At 38.6% G+C, this 18,329-nt stretch overlaps 1 protein-coding gene across 1 annotated transcript; it reads right to left on the bottom strand.

Moving 5' to 3' along the window:
• Positions 1–9,335: 9,335 nt before the first annotated feature.
• LOC124353908 lies at positions 9,336–17,016 on the bottom strand. The gene is made up of 5 exons (XM_046803965.1): positions 16,888–17,016; positions 16,253–16,664; positions 13,500–16,006; positions 13,004–13,229; positions 9,336–9,466 (listed from the first exon to the last, which is right to left on the bottom strand). The coding sequence occupies exons 1-5, from the start codon at positions 17,014–17,016 to the stop codon at positions 9,336–9,338; spliced, it is 3,405 nt and encodes a 1,134-aa protein (XP_046659921.1).
• Between the last annotated feature and the right edge of the window lie 1,313 nt (positions 17,017–18,329).

An 18,329-nucleotide genomic window follows, 5' to 3' on the forward strand; every position in this document is an offset into this window, starting at 1 on the left:
CAATCAATTTTGTAATGTTAATATACTACACTTTACACATAATACTGTGATTTTTGGAGTTCTCTTCCAGAAATCTAGGTCCTTTAAATATTGTAATAGCTTCAGTGAATCTTGCGGTTCTGTTAGATTTCTGTATTAAAACAAACACAGGTCTACTAGAAGAAGCTGCTAGAGTCTCAATCACAAGAATACGTAGAACAAGTATGCGTTTTCAGTATCATGTTTTTAATATCGACAGTTTACTGATATCTTGAAGAAGAAGAAAAAAGCTCCAAAGTCTCTGACTCCACAATGATATTTTACAATTTAAATAATATATGTAAAAATATTCTATTTATCTAGAGAAAGACTTGAATTTGCATAGTTACTACAGTTTAATTTGCTTGAACAACTATTCCAGAAGTAGGTAGAAGTAGGTACTGGAAGTAGGTAATACTATTCCAGTAAGTATATATATGTACTTACCACAAGTAGGTAAGTACATATATATATCGTATGGGGGACAAAGGCAGCTATCCATAAATAAATAAATTAAAAATTACAATTATTAAAAAGTACGTAAGAACAAAGTTCTTGAGTCATAAATTAAAAATAATATTAAAATCTCCCGTCACAAAGCTAAATCCAAATTACTGAGCCAGTTTAGAGACCCATCCTCTAAACCACTCAGACCAGCCAGACCACCAGAAAACAATCGCAAAGGGCAGTTGTTTACAATGTGCTCAATTGTCTGAGAGTTTGCGCCACAATCACACGTCTGGTCGTCAGTAATACCCCACTTGAATTTCCAGTGATTGCTTCTCCCAACCCCAGTTCGAAAACGATTCAATAAAACCCATTCCTTTCGAGGAATTTCCAAGCCACCCGCTGCTTTCGTAGGATCGGATATCAAGAACTTGTTCCGTCCATCGAATGATTCCCAGGATGACGCCCAGTTAGCATTAGGCGTAAAGTTCTCCTCTATCAACTGGGATGCTGTTCGTAGTGATGGCTTGCGTGATTTGAGCCGGCTATCTTGCTGAGGAAGGTCGCGCGTAACGGGCAATTCGGGATTGGACACGATCTTATTGAACTCTCTCAGAAGAGCCTCTTTGCGTCTAATCTCAGGTGGTGCTATATTGCTCAGCACTGGGAGCCAAGGTGTTGGTGTTGCCATGAGAGTTCCAGTAATTGTCCTCATGGCCCTATTAAGAACGACATCGACCTCTCGCACATGTGCACTATTAAGCCACACAGGAGCTCAATATTCAGCAGCGGAGTACACAAGGGACAAAGAAGTGGTACGCAGTACTTTAGCGTTGGCTCCCCAAGTTGATCCAGCAAGATGCTGTACTATATTAGCCCTTGTTTTCAGCTTTGCTGCTGTCTTTTGAAGGTGACTTTTAAAAGTGAGAGATCGGTCTAAGGTAACTCCCAGATACTGCGAATGTTCATTATGTTTCAATTTGACACCATCAAGAGTTATATTTAACTTGTAGTTCGCCAGTCTGTTATTTAGGTGGAAACATGATACTTCAGTTTTATTAGGATTTGGATTTAGCTTCCAGGCTCTAAAATAATCTGCGAGGACTGAAAGATCATTAGTGAGTGCCTGTTCTGTTTTCTTTATGTCATTATGTTGGTAGGCTAAGGCAATATCATCCGCATAAATAAACTTTCTGGATAACGTTGTTGGGATGTCGGCAGAGTACACGTTGAACAACAAAGGAGCAAGTACTGAGCCCTGTGGAAGGCCGTTTTTAAGTTGCCTGAAAGAACTTTCCTCACGGCCAAGGCATACTTTTATAAGCCTGTCGCTAATCATTGAATTAAGAAGCCGCAGAAGGAAAGGGCAAGGAATTAGATTATAGAACTTTACTAAAAGGCCTTTTCTCCAGACAGTGTCGTAAGCTGCAGTAAGGTCTATAAAGGCTGTAGAGGTTTTTGCTCTCCTTTCAAAACCATTCTCAATAAAAGTTGTTAGCGCAAGCACCTGGTCACAGCAGTTACGACCAGGTCTAAAGCCAGGTTGATCTATAGGAATGCTGGCATTGAGAATGGGAAATATTCTATTATAGATCAACCTCTCCAGCAGCTTATAACACACACTCAACAGGGCTATGGGCCTATAGCTCTCAATACGCTCTGGGTCTTTGTTGGGCTTCAAAACTGCGATTATTTTAGATCTTTTAAATGCTGCAGTCAGGTTACCTGTAGCCAGTATTTCGTTGAACACTGTAAGAAGCCAGTATTTAACTTTGATTCCTGAGTACTTTAGGAATTCTGGGAAGACGTTATCGATACCGGCTGCCTTCCCAACTGACAGAGCGGAGATGGCCACTTCAATTTCATCAAGTTCAAATGCTCTCGATATTTCCAACGGAGCTTGCCGACTGCTTTTAAATTCGTTTAAGTTGTAGTTAACCAGATTGTCAGATGGGTGGCGAACTGACTTGGACAAAGCAACAATACGCTTTGCTATTGCACAGGGTTTCGGATGTGACAAAGAACTGTTCGTCGAAGGCTTGCCGGTGGAGAGCTTTCTCAAGAGGGACCAAGCTTTACGGCTACTATGGGTGAAGTTAAGATTTTCCATTGTGTGTACCCACTTTTCTTTTCTTGCTTTGTCAAGAGATTGTAGCAGCCGATCAGCTGTTTCTGTGTTCCCGGTGTCATTGAACTCACTGTAAAGGTCCTCACACTCTTGACTCCAACCTGGCACATAGCTCTTTCGAAATCCTCGTGGAATGCACAGTTTAGCAGTAGCCAGGACTAGCTTTGTGAACCGGTCATAGTTTCTTATCGTGGGAGGGATGAACCTGATGCCACATCAAGTCTAGATGTAAAGTCTTTCCAATCAGCTTTGTTAAAATTCCAGCGAGGCCGAGGGAAGGATCACACAAGAGGAATCTTGATTCCGACTGAAATAAGCACAGGCCTATGCTGAGAATGAGGAAAGGCACCAAGAACTTTCCTCCCAACTGCTAAAGGCTTAAGAGAGCGAGCACAAGAGCAAAAACATAGGTCTGGAGTATAACCACGACGCCAGCGGGCGGAATAAAAAGTGTGGGCGTCTTTGGCATCATGTATTAATATTAAGTTGTTATTTTCAGCCCAACTAGTTAAACTCGTACCATTGTCGTCATCCGATGAGTATCCCCACGAGCTGTGATGACTGTTAAAGTCCCCAATGTAAAGGACGGGGTGTCCAAATATGGGAAGTACTGTGTCAGACCATTGTCTATTAGGTGGTTTGTAGACATTTACTATAGTGGTTTCTGACACTTTCACCACCAGTACAAAAATATCGTCATCACAGTTCTTGTAAATCGGGGACACATCATCGATGCCCTGCCTAACATAAGTTGCCACTCCGTATTTTCTGTGGCCAATGGCTTCTACAAGTGTATATCCAGGGATATTGCCTCTTGCACAGGTGTTAGAATTCTCAATGTGAGTCTCCTGGAGTGCTAGGACATCGACGTTGTTCTTTATCATAATTTTGCTTAGGCACTCACATTTAGATCTGCTCAGACCCTCGGCGTTAAAATAACATATATTTAAAAGAGAGCCAATATTTAAAAAATCAGTATTTGTTTGGCCCTGAAGAAGGACCGTTTCTTTGGTCTTCGATAGCTGCCATAACTGGGAGATCACAAGAGTGACGGTCCAGTTACCAAAAATTGCTGTTCGTTTAGCGTTACCCAGGGAGCACGTGTAGCAAGCTACGGACGCGAACAACTTCACCCCCCATATATCCGATAAAATAACAGGATAAAAAGAAACATTCGCAGTTAGAAAGGTGTAAACATAGTTCTTTTCAACCATTTATATCAAACAAATAATGGAACCTACATAGAGGAGAGTTCGCGCTTCTCCGAATTCCATAAGGAAAGGTTAACTGAACTCACACAGCTTGTGTAACTTAAGTATGATTATCTATATTTGGAAAACTTTCAATGAAATATCATTCTAACTATTCTGAGACTAAAATGTTCATTTAAGATGATTAGTATCAAATTTCAGTCAAGAATAAATTCTGAGTCCATAAAGTACATTAAATATAACTAATATTAAATCGGTTAAGACTTAAACCGAACATTAAACTATTATGTTGACCATCAATTTAAATAAAATGTTTATCAAAATATTTAAAACTATATTTATATCCTAGCAAGATTACTAAGTACACGTTTTTTAGATTGAAATATACTATGATTTATGATATTTAATGGTACTTTCACATTCATTGTAAGCTCGTATTTTCAGGCAGCCCTAATTTCCGTTAAATTGATTTAATTCGGATAATTTGTTTTATAACATAACAACAGAAATAGTTTAAATGAAAAATGTCCTGGCAATATTGAATTTTAGTGCACAGAGTGAGAGCGAGATCACATGGTGCTAACGTGACGTCACATGGTTAACCATCAAACTTGACAAGTTCACAGTTGAGTGAGCACTGGCTTCTGCTGCGTGGGAACAGATGGTGAGTTTATTGATGACAAACTGCTAGAACATTCATCAAATCTTTACAATCACGGTTTAAAAATATTTTTACCAAAAATGTATAGCAATACTAAAATCAATTGTTTAGAGGCTTTAATAAGAAGCGCGGCTATCCAGTAATGATGAGATGTGACTAGGGGTTAAGGAAGTAAATAAAATAATGATTATTCAAATAATAAATATTAAATTCAGGGTTGAGAGTTAAATTCAGGAAAACTGCAATATTTTATTCTTCACTAGTTTAGTATTTATTTCGTATTTTACTACAAAGTAATACCCTTATATACCCTTTTTTCGCTTTGTACCCTGTGTTCAGTTTCACTATGTACACGTTTTCCATTTCAAAACATACCTTTTTACTTAAATATTGCTCTATGAAGAAGTTTAGTGTTTATAAAAATAAGATTGGTACCCATGTATAACATATTACGATCATTCATTTATTTCAACTATAAGCTAGTTAATAGACAAATAAAGTTACATACTAAAATAATATGATAAGTCATAAAATATTTTTAAATACTACCAACATTACTAAGTACACGCTTTTGGTTGGATTTAAATATGTCATAAGTAATTTTACTGCAGTACCGGTCTTTAATATGAAGTATTCTTGAATAAGGTACATCTAATTGTACATTCATATGTGTTGGCTTAGCATTAAAACGTAAAAAAACTTAAATTTAACATGATAAAATTTATGACAATAGGATTGCTATTTTACAACATAAAAAGATATTATAACAATAATTTTTACTATATACTGACAGAATATACATATACATAAAAAACGTACATATATATTATGTATAATAGTATTATTTTTTTCTGTAGAGCGAAAATATTATTTGTGTTTGTACTTAAATATAATCTGAACTCTTTAATAAAACGTATAGTATATATACTTATTACATTGCTAGAAACAGTTTATATTTATTCTTTATCAGCCTCTAGATCACATATCAAGAATATACGTCTCAGGTCACATTTTCATCATTATACAATTATGATAAAGAGATTTCGAATAAGGAAAATCGTACTCACGTTTAACATGAAACGAATCCAATTTCAATTGCGAAGTGACAACAATACTAAATTAGGTTAAGATGTGCTGCACAATCTCAAATAAATTACACTCTACACTTAGATTCTTGTTATTACTGGAGCTGAAGAACAGTCATTGCTCTGATATTCGATTACTGGATATAGACTAGACAGCACCTTTGTATTTCGAAGTAGTTTTTCGTTTCAGTATTAACGAAATTGAATCCGTTTGTTCGAATACATTTTTATTGCAAAAGACAAGGTATTTGTAAGATAAATTATTTCTTTCACACACGTTTTAATAGTGAATATGGAATATTTGTAATAACTTAAAACGCGGTAACATGTATGGAAGACTAACTATTTAATTGTCTTTATCAAATAGCAATATTAAGTCTTACTCTTTTCCTTCATACGGAAATACATACGCTACACACAAATAAATAGATTTTAATCTTTATACTTGATAGTATTAATTTAATATAACGCCATGATGATTGTGTGATGACACTCTGCCTGGGATGAATATCGCCTGAGTGACATATTAAGAGAAGGATAGTCCTAATGTACTAATTCTTAACACGACCTTCTTTCATAACAAACTTAACCAATTGTTTACAAAATAAAAATAACTCCCTTTAACTGGACGATCATACATTTTGGTTACATGAATATTGGATAGTTACCATGAGATGTTGCAACCATGTTGTAAATATGAATAAAACGAATCCACCTAAAACAGCCCCAAACAAACTAGCTTTAATCTGAGACATTAAATAATAATATAAAAATTGCTTAACTGGACGAAATATGCACGTGTAACTTTATTGCAGTATTTCATTTAAAACAAATAAGAACTTTAATCGTTTACTGTACAATATTTATTTTATTAATATTTACAATAATGTCTCTTTATAGTAACGATTACGGGACGGAGCTTTATTAATACGGACATAGCTCGTGAATTATAATTTTGCTACTGAGAAAGGCATTTTTATAACGGAAATTATCACGCGTATAACGGAAGTGAGTGTTTAACTCAGACCAGTAAAAACATTGAGATGCTCAGTTATATTAATTTATTATAACATTCTGTATCAAATGTATTATTGTACTGTTTTATATTTCATGTATCATAGATCCGTTACGTTAAGAACCTATACAGTTTTATATTACAGGATATCATGTCATTTTGTAGGATTTAAAGCTTTACCAACATTTTAGCTTTCAGTATTATCGTACTTTTAAAATTAAAACAGTTAGTTTATTTTTGTGTACATGTAATAATATTAGTTCGCTCGCAAATTTCATTTTGAAAGATAAGGATACCATAAGCATTTAAGTAGCATTCCAAAGAAATCCTGAGATAAGTGATAGTTACCAAAATATATTTCAGTCGAAGAGTGAAAATTCTTTTTATACATACTTTTACAATTTTTAATTTATTTCCAATATCTCATGCATTTCAGTAAGAACTTAGATACTTTATGTCAGTTATCACACATATTATATAAAAAATTATGGCATATAACTGTAGTTTATTAAAATTGCGATATAAAAGACCAGGAAAAACAAAGCTTTTGAACTCTTCATGATGTTTGTAAACTATAGCTGGCTTTGACAGATAAATAAGAACAAAAATTTACTAAATTATCTGTTAAATGTTTAAATATGATTATTCATAATAATTTAGACTTTTAGAGGTCATTAAAAATACATTTACTGCTTTCTGATCAAATGGAAAAGGGAGTTTTTAAGGCCAGTGAGCCGTAGTCTGAAGACAGTTTTGAAATAACAATACAACGATATATTGTATCGTTATATTGTATCATATATTAACCAGGTACCTTTAGAATGTCCATGTAAAATTTCTCTAAAATGGCCCAGTAATATGAAATCGAGTCAAAAACAAAGACACAAACGAATGCACAGATATAAACACAGAAGTTATACCGTTATACACGAACAGTAAAAGAGTTTAATATCTACGTTTCAATTCTCTCGAAACAGTACCGGTACAGGCATAATTCGTGAGCATGCATATCAAATGAGCACATCTAATAGCCATGCAACTTTTGGGTATGCAGACAAATCTTCATCTAGGAAAAGCCACAAAAATAAAAGGCTGGAATCTCATGGGTCAGATTATAAGATGCATATATGTGCTAGTATTTATGCTCCACCAAGTGTATCTCAGGAGGAATGCAAGGACCTTCTGAATAACCTGGCAGAGAATGCGGGAAGAAAGCAACCATTAATAATTTTCCATAACTTTAATGCAAGGGCAAAGGAATGGGACAGCAGAGAAACCAACAAAAGAGCCTTTTAGACCACGTCTCCCCTATGGAGGTTTTTTCTGAACAATTGCACAAACCCAACGTTAAATAAGAACTAACGATCTTCTATTATATACATGACCTATGCTAGTGAGGGGCTACTCTCCAGAATTAATTCGTGAAGTGAGCGATCACTAATCCCATAGGGATTACCAGGTCACCACGTTTGATGTTGTGTAGTAACAAAGACGGAGAACAGAAAAGGAAGTTCATATAGGTGGGATTCCAGTTCATTTTACCTTGATTCCTTTAGTGGCATGATGCAAAAAATCGCGCAGCTAGAAATAAATCACTTGCGCTACTGATTGCTAATGCCTGCGATGCGGCAATACGTAAGACATTCAAAAGAGATCACCACCCCCCGATGTATTGGTGGAATGAAAAGATCGCTGGACTATGAAACCTGTGTCACAGTACGTGGAGACAGGCTCAGTGTAGTAATGGTCGGGACGATTACGAAAGCCTTAAATACAGGCATCGAAGAGCCCGGGGCATATTAAGAACGCCACATGAGACATGGAAAGACGCATCTGGATCGAGCTGTGAGAATTGGTCGACGACGACCCAAGGGGAAGGCCGTATAAAATAGTTATGTCGCTACTTAAGGGGAGCTCAATAACCATACCATTGAGCTAGGACGCCTCATGCTACTAGAAAGGATAGTGAGAACCCTGCTTCCCCATCAGGTAGGTTTTGCCCACAGGAATTTCCTATTCTTTATTTCGACGGATCGCTTGTTTGGCAAGAGGAGTTGTTGAAGGCCTGAAGCAAAATTGGTGACACGAAATGTCCCACTTAAGGCTACCAATAGGTTAGGACCAGAGGTAATCCTAAAGACGCTTAACGACTGTTTTGATGAGAGAGTTTTTTAAGCCGATAGAAGAAGCAGAAACTGGCCCTACTCCTGAAAGGGAAAAAGTCACGAGATGACCCGCCATGTTACCGACCGATCTCTTTGTTAGACATGGCAGGCAAGAACTGGAGAGTCTCATTTACACCAGTTGCAGGATTTCACTGAAAGACGGGGTATATCGTGAAGGATTTCGGAAGAAAAGAGCAACCATAGATGACGTTAACACTGTTATGGACGCCGCTCTCAAAGTCATTTCAGACAAGCGATGGAAGAAAGAGGCCAAGAAGTACGGTGCCATTGTCACTCTGGTCGTAATACACGTCTGGGATTGCATCCTAGTTGCATTGAGAAGGATGTTTGTCCCAGTGTATATCAGACGTATAATCGTGAGTTACTTCAGGGATCGAACCCTGATGTACGATACAGAGACGGGACCTCGGACCCACGCTATAACGGGAGGCATCCTACAAGGCTCCGTGCTCGGTCTACTTCTATGAAACGTCATATACGATCGATTACCTAACGTAATTATTACTAATAGGATATTGCGATTTAAGAGCCTATCGACATTGCTTTAGGCTGGAAGATACTTCCTCCCGGCATGCGATCAAACCTCAGAAAACGCGGAACATGTATTCTTTCAATTCCCACGTTTTCAACAGAAACGGGGGACCCTGCTGCAATTTCTTCAACATGAACCGACTCAAGTGAACATCATTGGAGAGATACTGGTAAACGAGTCCATCTGGAACACGATGTCGTAATTTAGAGCAAAAGTAATAGTGAAGCTACGAGAAGCAAAGAAAAAGAGGAACCACCTGGAGGTTTCAGTTACCCAGAGTAGTCGAAATGGGCCTATAGCTGGACCGCCCCACTAAATTAATGCCTAATAGCGATTCCTCGAAGTTATTGGGAAGAAAATAAAGTGCTTAAGTGGTAGTATTTGTGGGTATGTACTCCGTAGGTGTATGAATACCAAACTTTGGAGTGTGCCAGTTATATATTTTCATTTATTTTTTGCCATAACTTGGTATAGAAATACGTCGTAGCAATTTTTCCCGGTCTGTTTCAGCAACTTCACAACAAGTCTATTTTCAGCTAGACAAGTGTCTTTCAAAATATTTGCAATACCTTTATTCGTTAAGTAACTGGATTTTATACATATGGCATTATTATTATTACATTATATTATTAGTATTACATAATATTATACCCCTAACAGGAGCAAGGGCTCGTAATCCTAATTATATTACGAACGTTTTATAAGATCAATTATATTATTAGCTGTATCACTTGAATTTGTGATTTTAAACAGGTATGTGGATTATAACACTTCCATGTACGTGAACACATTTATCATATTTCAAACATTGACAAATACATTTTCAAATGAATTAGGGACATTATAATAAAACTACCATTTAATGCGAAAATTTTGTTTATGAGTATCAGGAATTCGTAGTCATAAACCTTATTTCTTCTCGAAACATTAACACACTCTGTGTGATATCCGGTCAGAAGGACCCAAAGATATGTTAGATCCGGCTTGGCGGACCGCAATTATTCGAAGGACCAATAAAATGTCTAATATTTAAAAACTCATACTTCGATAGCTGAGCAGGTGGAGCCCATACATTGATTTTCTAAGGAATAACTCTTAGTCGTTTGGGAAAAATAAAAATACGAATGAGATCACAAAACATAATATTAGGAAAAAAGGGCACATAATTAGAGCAAAATACAAGTGTTAAAATGATTTTCTTCTTCTGTTAAATTGTCCAAAAATGTCCGAATTAGTTGAGGATTTTTAAATCTTGGTTGAAAGGAATCAAATCAAATCAAATCAAATCAAATCAAATCATTTTTATTTTGCCAGAACATTACAAAAATGTATAGCAATAGTCATTGTTCTATAATTTGGACCAATCACTCCACATTGAGACCAGTCAAACATACACAAATTCAGTCGCCCCACATTCACTCTTGCCAATTTCCCCATTTTCCAACGCTGGTTGTCAGTGTTCCAATTGTGCGGTCACCCAGTCGAATGCCATAAACTCGTCAGCACTATAAAATGCTTGAGACGCTAAAAAGCGTTTTAAACGAGCTTTTAATGCCTTGGGCGTTGGGGAGTTTTTGATTGAATTTGGCAACTTGTTGAGAAAACGAACTCCTGCCTGCGAAGGCAAGTGTTCGTAAACCCCCGTCCTGTGACTTCCAGTTCGGTAGGTATCTCTGCCTCTTGTCCCATACGAATGTATGTCTCGGCCACGTGTCATGGCACATTTAAACATACAAAAAAAGATTGTCTCTAGGATGTAGAGACACGGCAGAGTCAACAATTGCAGTTTTTTAAAAGCTTCCTTGCATGTTTCTCTGAACCTTAGCTGTGCGATTATGCGAATCGCTTGCTTCTGCAATTTGAATGCCCTGAAAAAATGATAGTTTGCGCTGGCTCCCCACAGCACTAAACCGTAGGTGAGGTGGGGGTAGATCAAGCCATAATAAGCCGTCATCAGTACCTGACTGGGGCAGTATTTGGCTAAAGACCTCAATACATAGATGCCCGAGGCCAGTTTTGAGCAAACATGATCAATGTGATAATTCCAAGTCAATCCCCGATCCAGGAATATTCCGAGGAATTTTGAACAGTCGACTTCCTCCAGGAAAAAGTCATCCAATAACACGGCTGGCCCGTCATTGGAGTTTCATGATCGCAACGCGAAAGTCAAGAAATTTGATTTTGAAGAATTTGCTTTGAGGTTGAGGCTGTTAAAGTGTTGGACACAATTGTTGGTGTCAAGAAAAATTTGCTGTTCCAGAATAGTTTTTGATTTGTTGGTGAAACAAAGTGTCGTGTCATCAGCGTACTGCACAAGTTTTCCATGCAGTAGTGATGACTCCATGTCATTGACATAGATGAGGAAAATAATCGGACTGAGTATTGATCCCTGAGGGACACCATAGCTCAGCTGAATCGGTTCAGAGAATTTGTTTGAGATTTGGACGATTTGTGTTCTGTGGCCTAAAAATGAGCTAATCCATTGGAGCGGCATAAAATGGAGGAAGATTGTCTTTAGTTGCGAAGGACCATAATAAGAATGATGAAACACTGTTACCTTGCACCGTCCATTGTCTGATACCTCGACACACATGAAGTTGGGTTGATTGCAGTTCGACCTGGGTTGATTCCAAGGAACCGTTGTGCTGGTGGAGTCCTTGCTGAGGGATGAAGATTCCACCTTCACTTGGCACTGTTTTCGGTTCACTCACGAACGTTGCGACAAAGTTACTTTTGGCTCGTTAACCAAATAATGTCCGGCTCGAAGGGACTGTTAACTGCCATAGAACGGCTTGCGGTTCACAAGAGACAAGACAAAGGGGCACGGCCCGAACTTGGTTAAAGCTGGTGTTGACGTACAACCTAGCGAGACGGAGTCTGAAGAAGAACTGGAGAGATGCCTTGGGGAGCTTTTCTTGTCCGCGTCCTGGATGCCTGATTGGTCGGCAGAAGTCACCTCATACCACGTGACGATCGGACCACTATAGATTTGGAATGCAGGTGGGTGTGTGTGTGTGTGTGTGTGTGTGTGTGTGTGTGTGTGTGTGTGTGTGTGTGTGTGTGTGTGTGTGTGTGTGTGTGTGTGTGTGTGTGTGTGTGTGTGTGTGTGTGTGTGTGTGTGTGTGTGTGTGTGTGTGTGTGTGTGTGTGTGTGTGTGTGTGTGTGTGTGTGTGTGTGTGTGTGTGTGTGTGTGTGTGTGTGTGTGTGTGTGTGTGTGTGTGTGTGTGTGTGTGTGTGTGTGTGTGTGTGTGTGTACAAAGATAAGTGGAAATAGATGGCTTATAATAAAAATGGTATCGGACAATGGTGGGCAAAGAGCAGTTCTAAATAACATACAATTCTAATTATTAGTAAAAACTATATTAATGCGTAAGATTTGATTAATTGATATGACTAAATATGAAAACCTAACATTTCCCGCCTCCTTGAAACATTATAAGGTTTCAAGAGAAAAAGAAAAAAAATAAAATCTTGGCTATGGAATAAGATACATATGGTAATAACACGCTTAGTCTAAACTTGATAAAACCAAATATATAAAACATAGTTAACACAAAGTTACAAACAAAACTCTTGAAAACAAAACTGTTTATTTACATTTGTCATTCCATAGGAAGTGGAAAGACCTTGAGGGTGGAACCCGAGAGGCAGGTAGGTCACCCATCAGTGGTGTTATATTTCTAGGCTTGTGACGAAAGCACGTAGTACATTTGAAAATACGTGAACGTATGGCACTGCGAGCAGAGATGATCCATATCTCTTGTGAGAGAAGAGCCTGAGTCAGCTGTGGTCCGGAATGCAGGTGTATCCGGTGGTAGTAATCGATAATCAAGTTTACTACTGGGTGTTGTTTTGGTAGTAGCACGGGGTGTCGTGACTCATAATTTAGATGGCTATTTTTTAGCTGGCCACCTACGCGAATAACATCCGCCTCATCGATGAAAGGCTGCAATTTCCGGATTGCGTTGTTACACTGCTCATTCTTTTTTAACAACAAATATTCTGAAGAAAATGCTGTTTGCTGTACAAGCTTAAAGATTTTTTGTTTAGCTGTTTTCAATTCAATAACAGACAATAGTTTTGATTTGTTAGTTGAAGATCCATTTTTACAATTGTTGATGAATCTTAAAATATAGGCCATAATTCTGATCAATTTATTCCAAGAGGAAAATTTGGTGAATATTTCCCAATGTTCAACAATAGAGCTTTGTAATACGCTCAGAGGAAACTCTTTAGTTTCTCTCTCGATTTCCCTTTTATCTTCAAAGAAGGTGAAATGAGGCCAAGTTTGTCGGTCCAGTTTTAGCCACTGGGGACCCTCGAACCATAATGTATGGTTTTTCAATTGTGATGCTAATAGGCCACGTGATCCGACGTCACTCGGATTGTCGCTTGATGTGACATAATTCCAAAACCGTGACGGAAATGTGTTCTGAATTTCTGCCACTCTATTTGCTACATATGTTTTCAACTGATACGGTGGTGTTTTTATCCAGTGTAGAGCTACGGTTGAGTCACTCCATAACATGACATGATTGAAAGTAATATTGCTGAATTGTTGAATGCAGTAAGTAGCTAATTTTGACAGCAGATGTGCTGCGCAGAGTTCAAGGCGTGGTATTGTGATCTTCTTTAATGGAGATACTCTAGTTTTCGACATGGCTTGTCTTATCACTGGGGCCTCATTCATTTGGTTACACTTGATAAAAATGACGGCTGCGACGCCCTTTTCAGACGCGTCACAAAACCCATGAAGTTCTATGCTGCTGGCGGCGTGGAGAGGAAATACGCGATCGATTTTGATGTCACCCAGATGATCCCGTGTGTCGTTCACAAACAATAGCCATTTTTCAGCTAGTTCAGGTGGCAATTGTTCGTCCCATTGGAGCCCTCGTGTCCAAAGGAGCTGCATAAAACTTTTCGCTATCCTTATCAGTGGTGATAAGAAGCCGCACGGGTCATACAATCTGGCTATTAAACTTAACACATGTCTCTTAGTTAAGCTACCTCTCTGATGTTTGAAATTGTAGCGAAAGTAATCTTCAACTGGATCCCAATGGAGTCCTAAAATAGAGAACTGCGTAGATTGTGAGTCCTGCAGAAAGCGAGGCGTCTCACGATGAGTAGCTGGTAGTCTGTCCAGAAGTCGGGGTTCGTTCGAAGCCCATTTTCTCAACTCGAATCCTCCCTTCGCCAGTAGCTGGATGAGTTGGTCTTGCAGTTGGATAGCTGATTCTAGTGAAGCACTTCCTGTCACAATGTCATCTATGTAGGTGTGATGCTTCAATGCGTAGGCTGCGTCCGGGAAGGCGTGTCCTTCGTCCTCTGCTAGCCGCGAGAGTGTCTTGATTGCTAAATATGGAGAACTGTTCATCCCATATGTCACTGTTGTTAGCTTAAAAGTAGATATCTCCTGTTCTCTCCACAAGATTAACTGAAAGTTTTGATCTTCAGGATGCACTAAGATCTGTCGATACATTTGTTTTATATCACATGAAAACACTATAGCGTGAGAGCGGAAGTTTATTAAAATACTGGAAATGTCTGGTTGTAGTTTCCTTCCAGTTAGTAGCACGTCGTTCAAGGACAAACCTGAAGTGGTCTTGTTGCTTGCGTCAAAAACAGTCCTTAGCTTGGTAGTAGAGCTGCTTTCCTTTATTACTCCGTGGTGGGGTAAATAGTAGTGCGGTTCGTCGGCGTGATGTTTATCCAAAAGTGTCATATGACCTGTTGCTTTGTAGTCTTTCATAAAATTCCTGTACAGTTCAGCGAATTGTGGTTGGGTTTGAAACTTCCTTTCTAAGGATACAAAACGTCTTTCTGCGGCTGCTCGAGATGAGCCTAAACAGCTGGGTTCTGTTTTGAACGGTAATCGAACAACATACCGTCCGTCTCCATTTCGCGTATGAGTACTATCAAAAAGTTCATCACACTTTATTTCTTCAATGCTTTTGTGATTGATGATAGGCGGTTCCTCTTGAACCCAAAATTTTTGTAATGCTGTGTGAAGCGAGTTGTCGTGAGTAGACAAAAGTGCAATCGAATAGTTACTAACTGGCTCTGTCGGGGTGACACAAGGAGCTGTTCCCATAAGTATGAAGCCGAACTGAGTGCCGATCAGATGTGGCAGTCCCGGTCCTAAACTATGATTTTCTTGTGTGAAGACAGTGGGTATTATGGTTCCACCCAACAATACATCAATGCCGCAAGGGGTGTCAAAAGTCGGATCCGCTAAGGTGTAATGCTTAACTAGATGCGACAACTCTGGACTTATTTTCGCCCTTGGGAGGTTCACAGATATTTTATCCAAGATGTGGAACTCCTGATCAGGAGCTATGAGCTGACCTGACAAAGTGTTGACTTGAAGAGATAACATGCCACGTGTGTTAGAGGCATGCTGTGATAAACCAGCAATTTGAATGTTTGAATGATAACGTCTTGCTCCTAGCAATGAGGCTGCCTGACACGTTATTAGATTACAAGTACTTCCGGAATCCAGTAATCCGCGGAAAACATGGGACTGTTCATTTTCAGCAGTTAGTTTTACTAAGATGGTACCTAAGAGTACCGTTAACTGTTGTGGCGGATGCACAGGTGGCAGTGTCTTAGTCGTAGACAGCGTGACTGGAGTGGGACTCGTGACGTCAGCTGGAGGAGGTATTCCCGCTACTCTCGGCTGTGGTATCGATCGATGATGAGTCGTGTTGTGACGTCGCTCCACAGCTGATTGATGACGTGTCGAGTATTAATTGCTCGCTTCACTTCGCTCAGTCACGCCTGACTGGAGATGTAGCAATGTGTGATGTCGTTTGCGACACCGTTTACAAGTGTGCGATGATTGACATTGAGGCAAATTATGATCTCTCAAGCACGAGAAGCATTTTCGTTCTCGTTTTACAAGTTGAAACCTTTCAGCTGGTGAAAGCTTTAGAAATGTGGGACAAACATGGATTTTGTGATCAGAGTTACCACAAGCAAAACAACTGTTACTATTTATATTGTGAGCTGTTACTAAAGCGGTGGGTTTGTGTTTGTCTTCAAACCGCGTGACCTTTTGAGATCGCTGATTGAAAGCTTTAACTGGAGCTTTCTTTGCTGACGAGTGGAGGTCTGCATCTTCACTCATGTTACATTCTGTGTTCAGAAACAAGATTATGTCTTTGACTGTAGGCAAAGTGTGTGTTTCCTCTTCGTTCGAGGACCTAAAAGATTCTAGACGTTTGCGTAAATCTCCATCTAATTTACGAAGTAACAATGCTGAAAGCAAAGGGTTGGCTTGTGTGGTTACGTCACACTCAATGGCCTTCAAAGCCTCATTGTGTTCATGGAAAGTGTTCACGAATGAGTCCTCGTACTGACTGACTGCTAACATCGGGTAAATCTATCAAATGATTCAAATGTAGAGTAACCAAGCGTCTTGTTGAGTGATAACGCTGACGTAAGATATTGTACACAATTAGATAATTTGCTGTACTAATGTTGAAATTCTTGATTAAAGCGAGGGGTTCGCCAGAAAGAATCGAGAGCAAATATTGGAATTTGACTACACTTGTTAAGGCGGTGTTGCGATGCACAGTGCTATCATACAAGTTGATAAAGGATACCCACTTGGCGGGGTCGCCAGAGAAGTGGTGCAGCTCTAGCCGCGGCAGAGTGATATGTGACAGCGTCGCTAGGGGGGTTTGCCGCTCACTGTGTACCGACGGTGTTGACGGCGCTTCCTCAGGAGACATAGCGGACTTTATCAAACCAGAAATCTGAACGAAAAGGTCGTTAATTTCGTCTTGATCCGTAGAGAGTCTTTCCACGGACAATTCTTCGGTCGTTGCAACCTCCACGATCCTAGCTAAATTAGCTTTGAAGTCATTCCGTTTTTAGGAAACTTCGCTCAGATAGCTGTTTAACGTACGTTGAACAACATGAGTTAAAGGGATTTCGCTCTTAACTATTTTTTCAACTTCTTTTAGAATTTTGGTAAATCTATTCTTAACTAGCAGCGTCAACCTTTCATAGGTACTGACTTTGATTGGAGCCATGATTGGTTAGTGAATATTTAACTTAAAATATGAAATTACTACAGCAAACTAAATAACCAACTAAATTATAATCAATGACAATTATGAGAAATTAATTAACCCTTGATAATGTAACAATATTTTAAATAAAAAATACACAATAAAAATCATCAATCACCTACGATAATTGGTTACACAATATTTCCAGAGACGTTGTAGTTAAACACTAATACAAGATATTTCAATTTCCTCTCATAATAAATTCTTACTTAATTATTATGACAATCCCAAATGAGATACAATAGTTGGCAAAACAATAAATGTTGCAAGTGTAATGCAATGTAGTGTATAGACAATGGATGTAAGGTATAAGATGTGTCAATGTTTGTTTACAAACAATGCGTTTAAAATTGTAGTGTGGTATGTAAGAGCAGTGAGGGGATGAGTGTTCAAGATGGCCGCGCGTCGCTTGGGGACGCTAACTTTTGGCGCTACAAATACTAGTCTCTTACACAATGGAAACACAATGTCTTATTTTCCAACACCAAATAAAGTTTATTTCTCCATAGTCTGATGAAAATCCGGCTCGAAGGACCAAAAATTATGTGTGATATCCGGTCAGAAGGACCCAAAGATATGTTAGATCCGGCTTGGCGGACCGCAATTATTCGAAGGACCAATAAAATGTCTAATATTTAAAAACTCATACTTCGATAGCTGAGCAGGTGGAGCCCATACATTGATTTTCTAAGGAATAACTCTTAGTCGTTTGGGAAAAATAAAAATACGAATGAGATCACAAAACATAATATTAGGAAAAAAGGGCACACAATTAGAGCAAAATACAAGTGTTAAAATGATTTTCTTCTTCTGTTAAATTGTCCAAAAATGTCCGAATTAGTTGAGGATTTTTAAATCTTGGTTGAAAGGAAGATTGTCTTTAGTTGCGAAGGACCATAATAAGAATGATGAAACACTGTTACCTTGCACCGTCCATTGTCTGATACCTCGACACACATGAAGTTGGGTTG

The sequence above is a fragment of the Homalodisca vitripennis genome, chromosome 1 (genome assembly GCF_021130785.1).
Source record: "Homalodisca vitripennis isolate AUS2020 chromosome 1, UT_GWSS_2.1, whole genome shotgun sequence".
In the NCBI taxonomy this organism is placed as follows: domain Eukaryota; kingdom Metazoa; phylum Arthropoda; class Insecta; order Hemiptera; family Cicadellidae; genus Homalodisca; species Homalodisca vitripennis.

Excerpts from the sequence above, each read along its gene's own strand:
- LOC124353908 (XM_046803965.1), bottom strand. The coding sequence starts at position 17,016 with ATGTCTCCTGAGGAAGCGCCGTCAACACCGTCGGTACACAGTGAGCGG. Across the intron at positions 13,230-13,499 it reads CTAAAGAGTTTCCTCTGAGC|CCTTTCATCGATGAGGCGGA; the intron begins GTATTACAAAGC and ends CGGAAATTGCAG. Across the intron at positions 9,467-13,003 it reads TCGCAGTGCCATACGTTCAC|ATGGACTCGTTTACCAGTAT; the intron begins GTATTTTCAAAT and ends ATCGTGTTCCAG.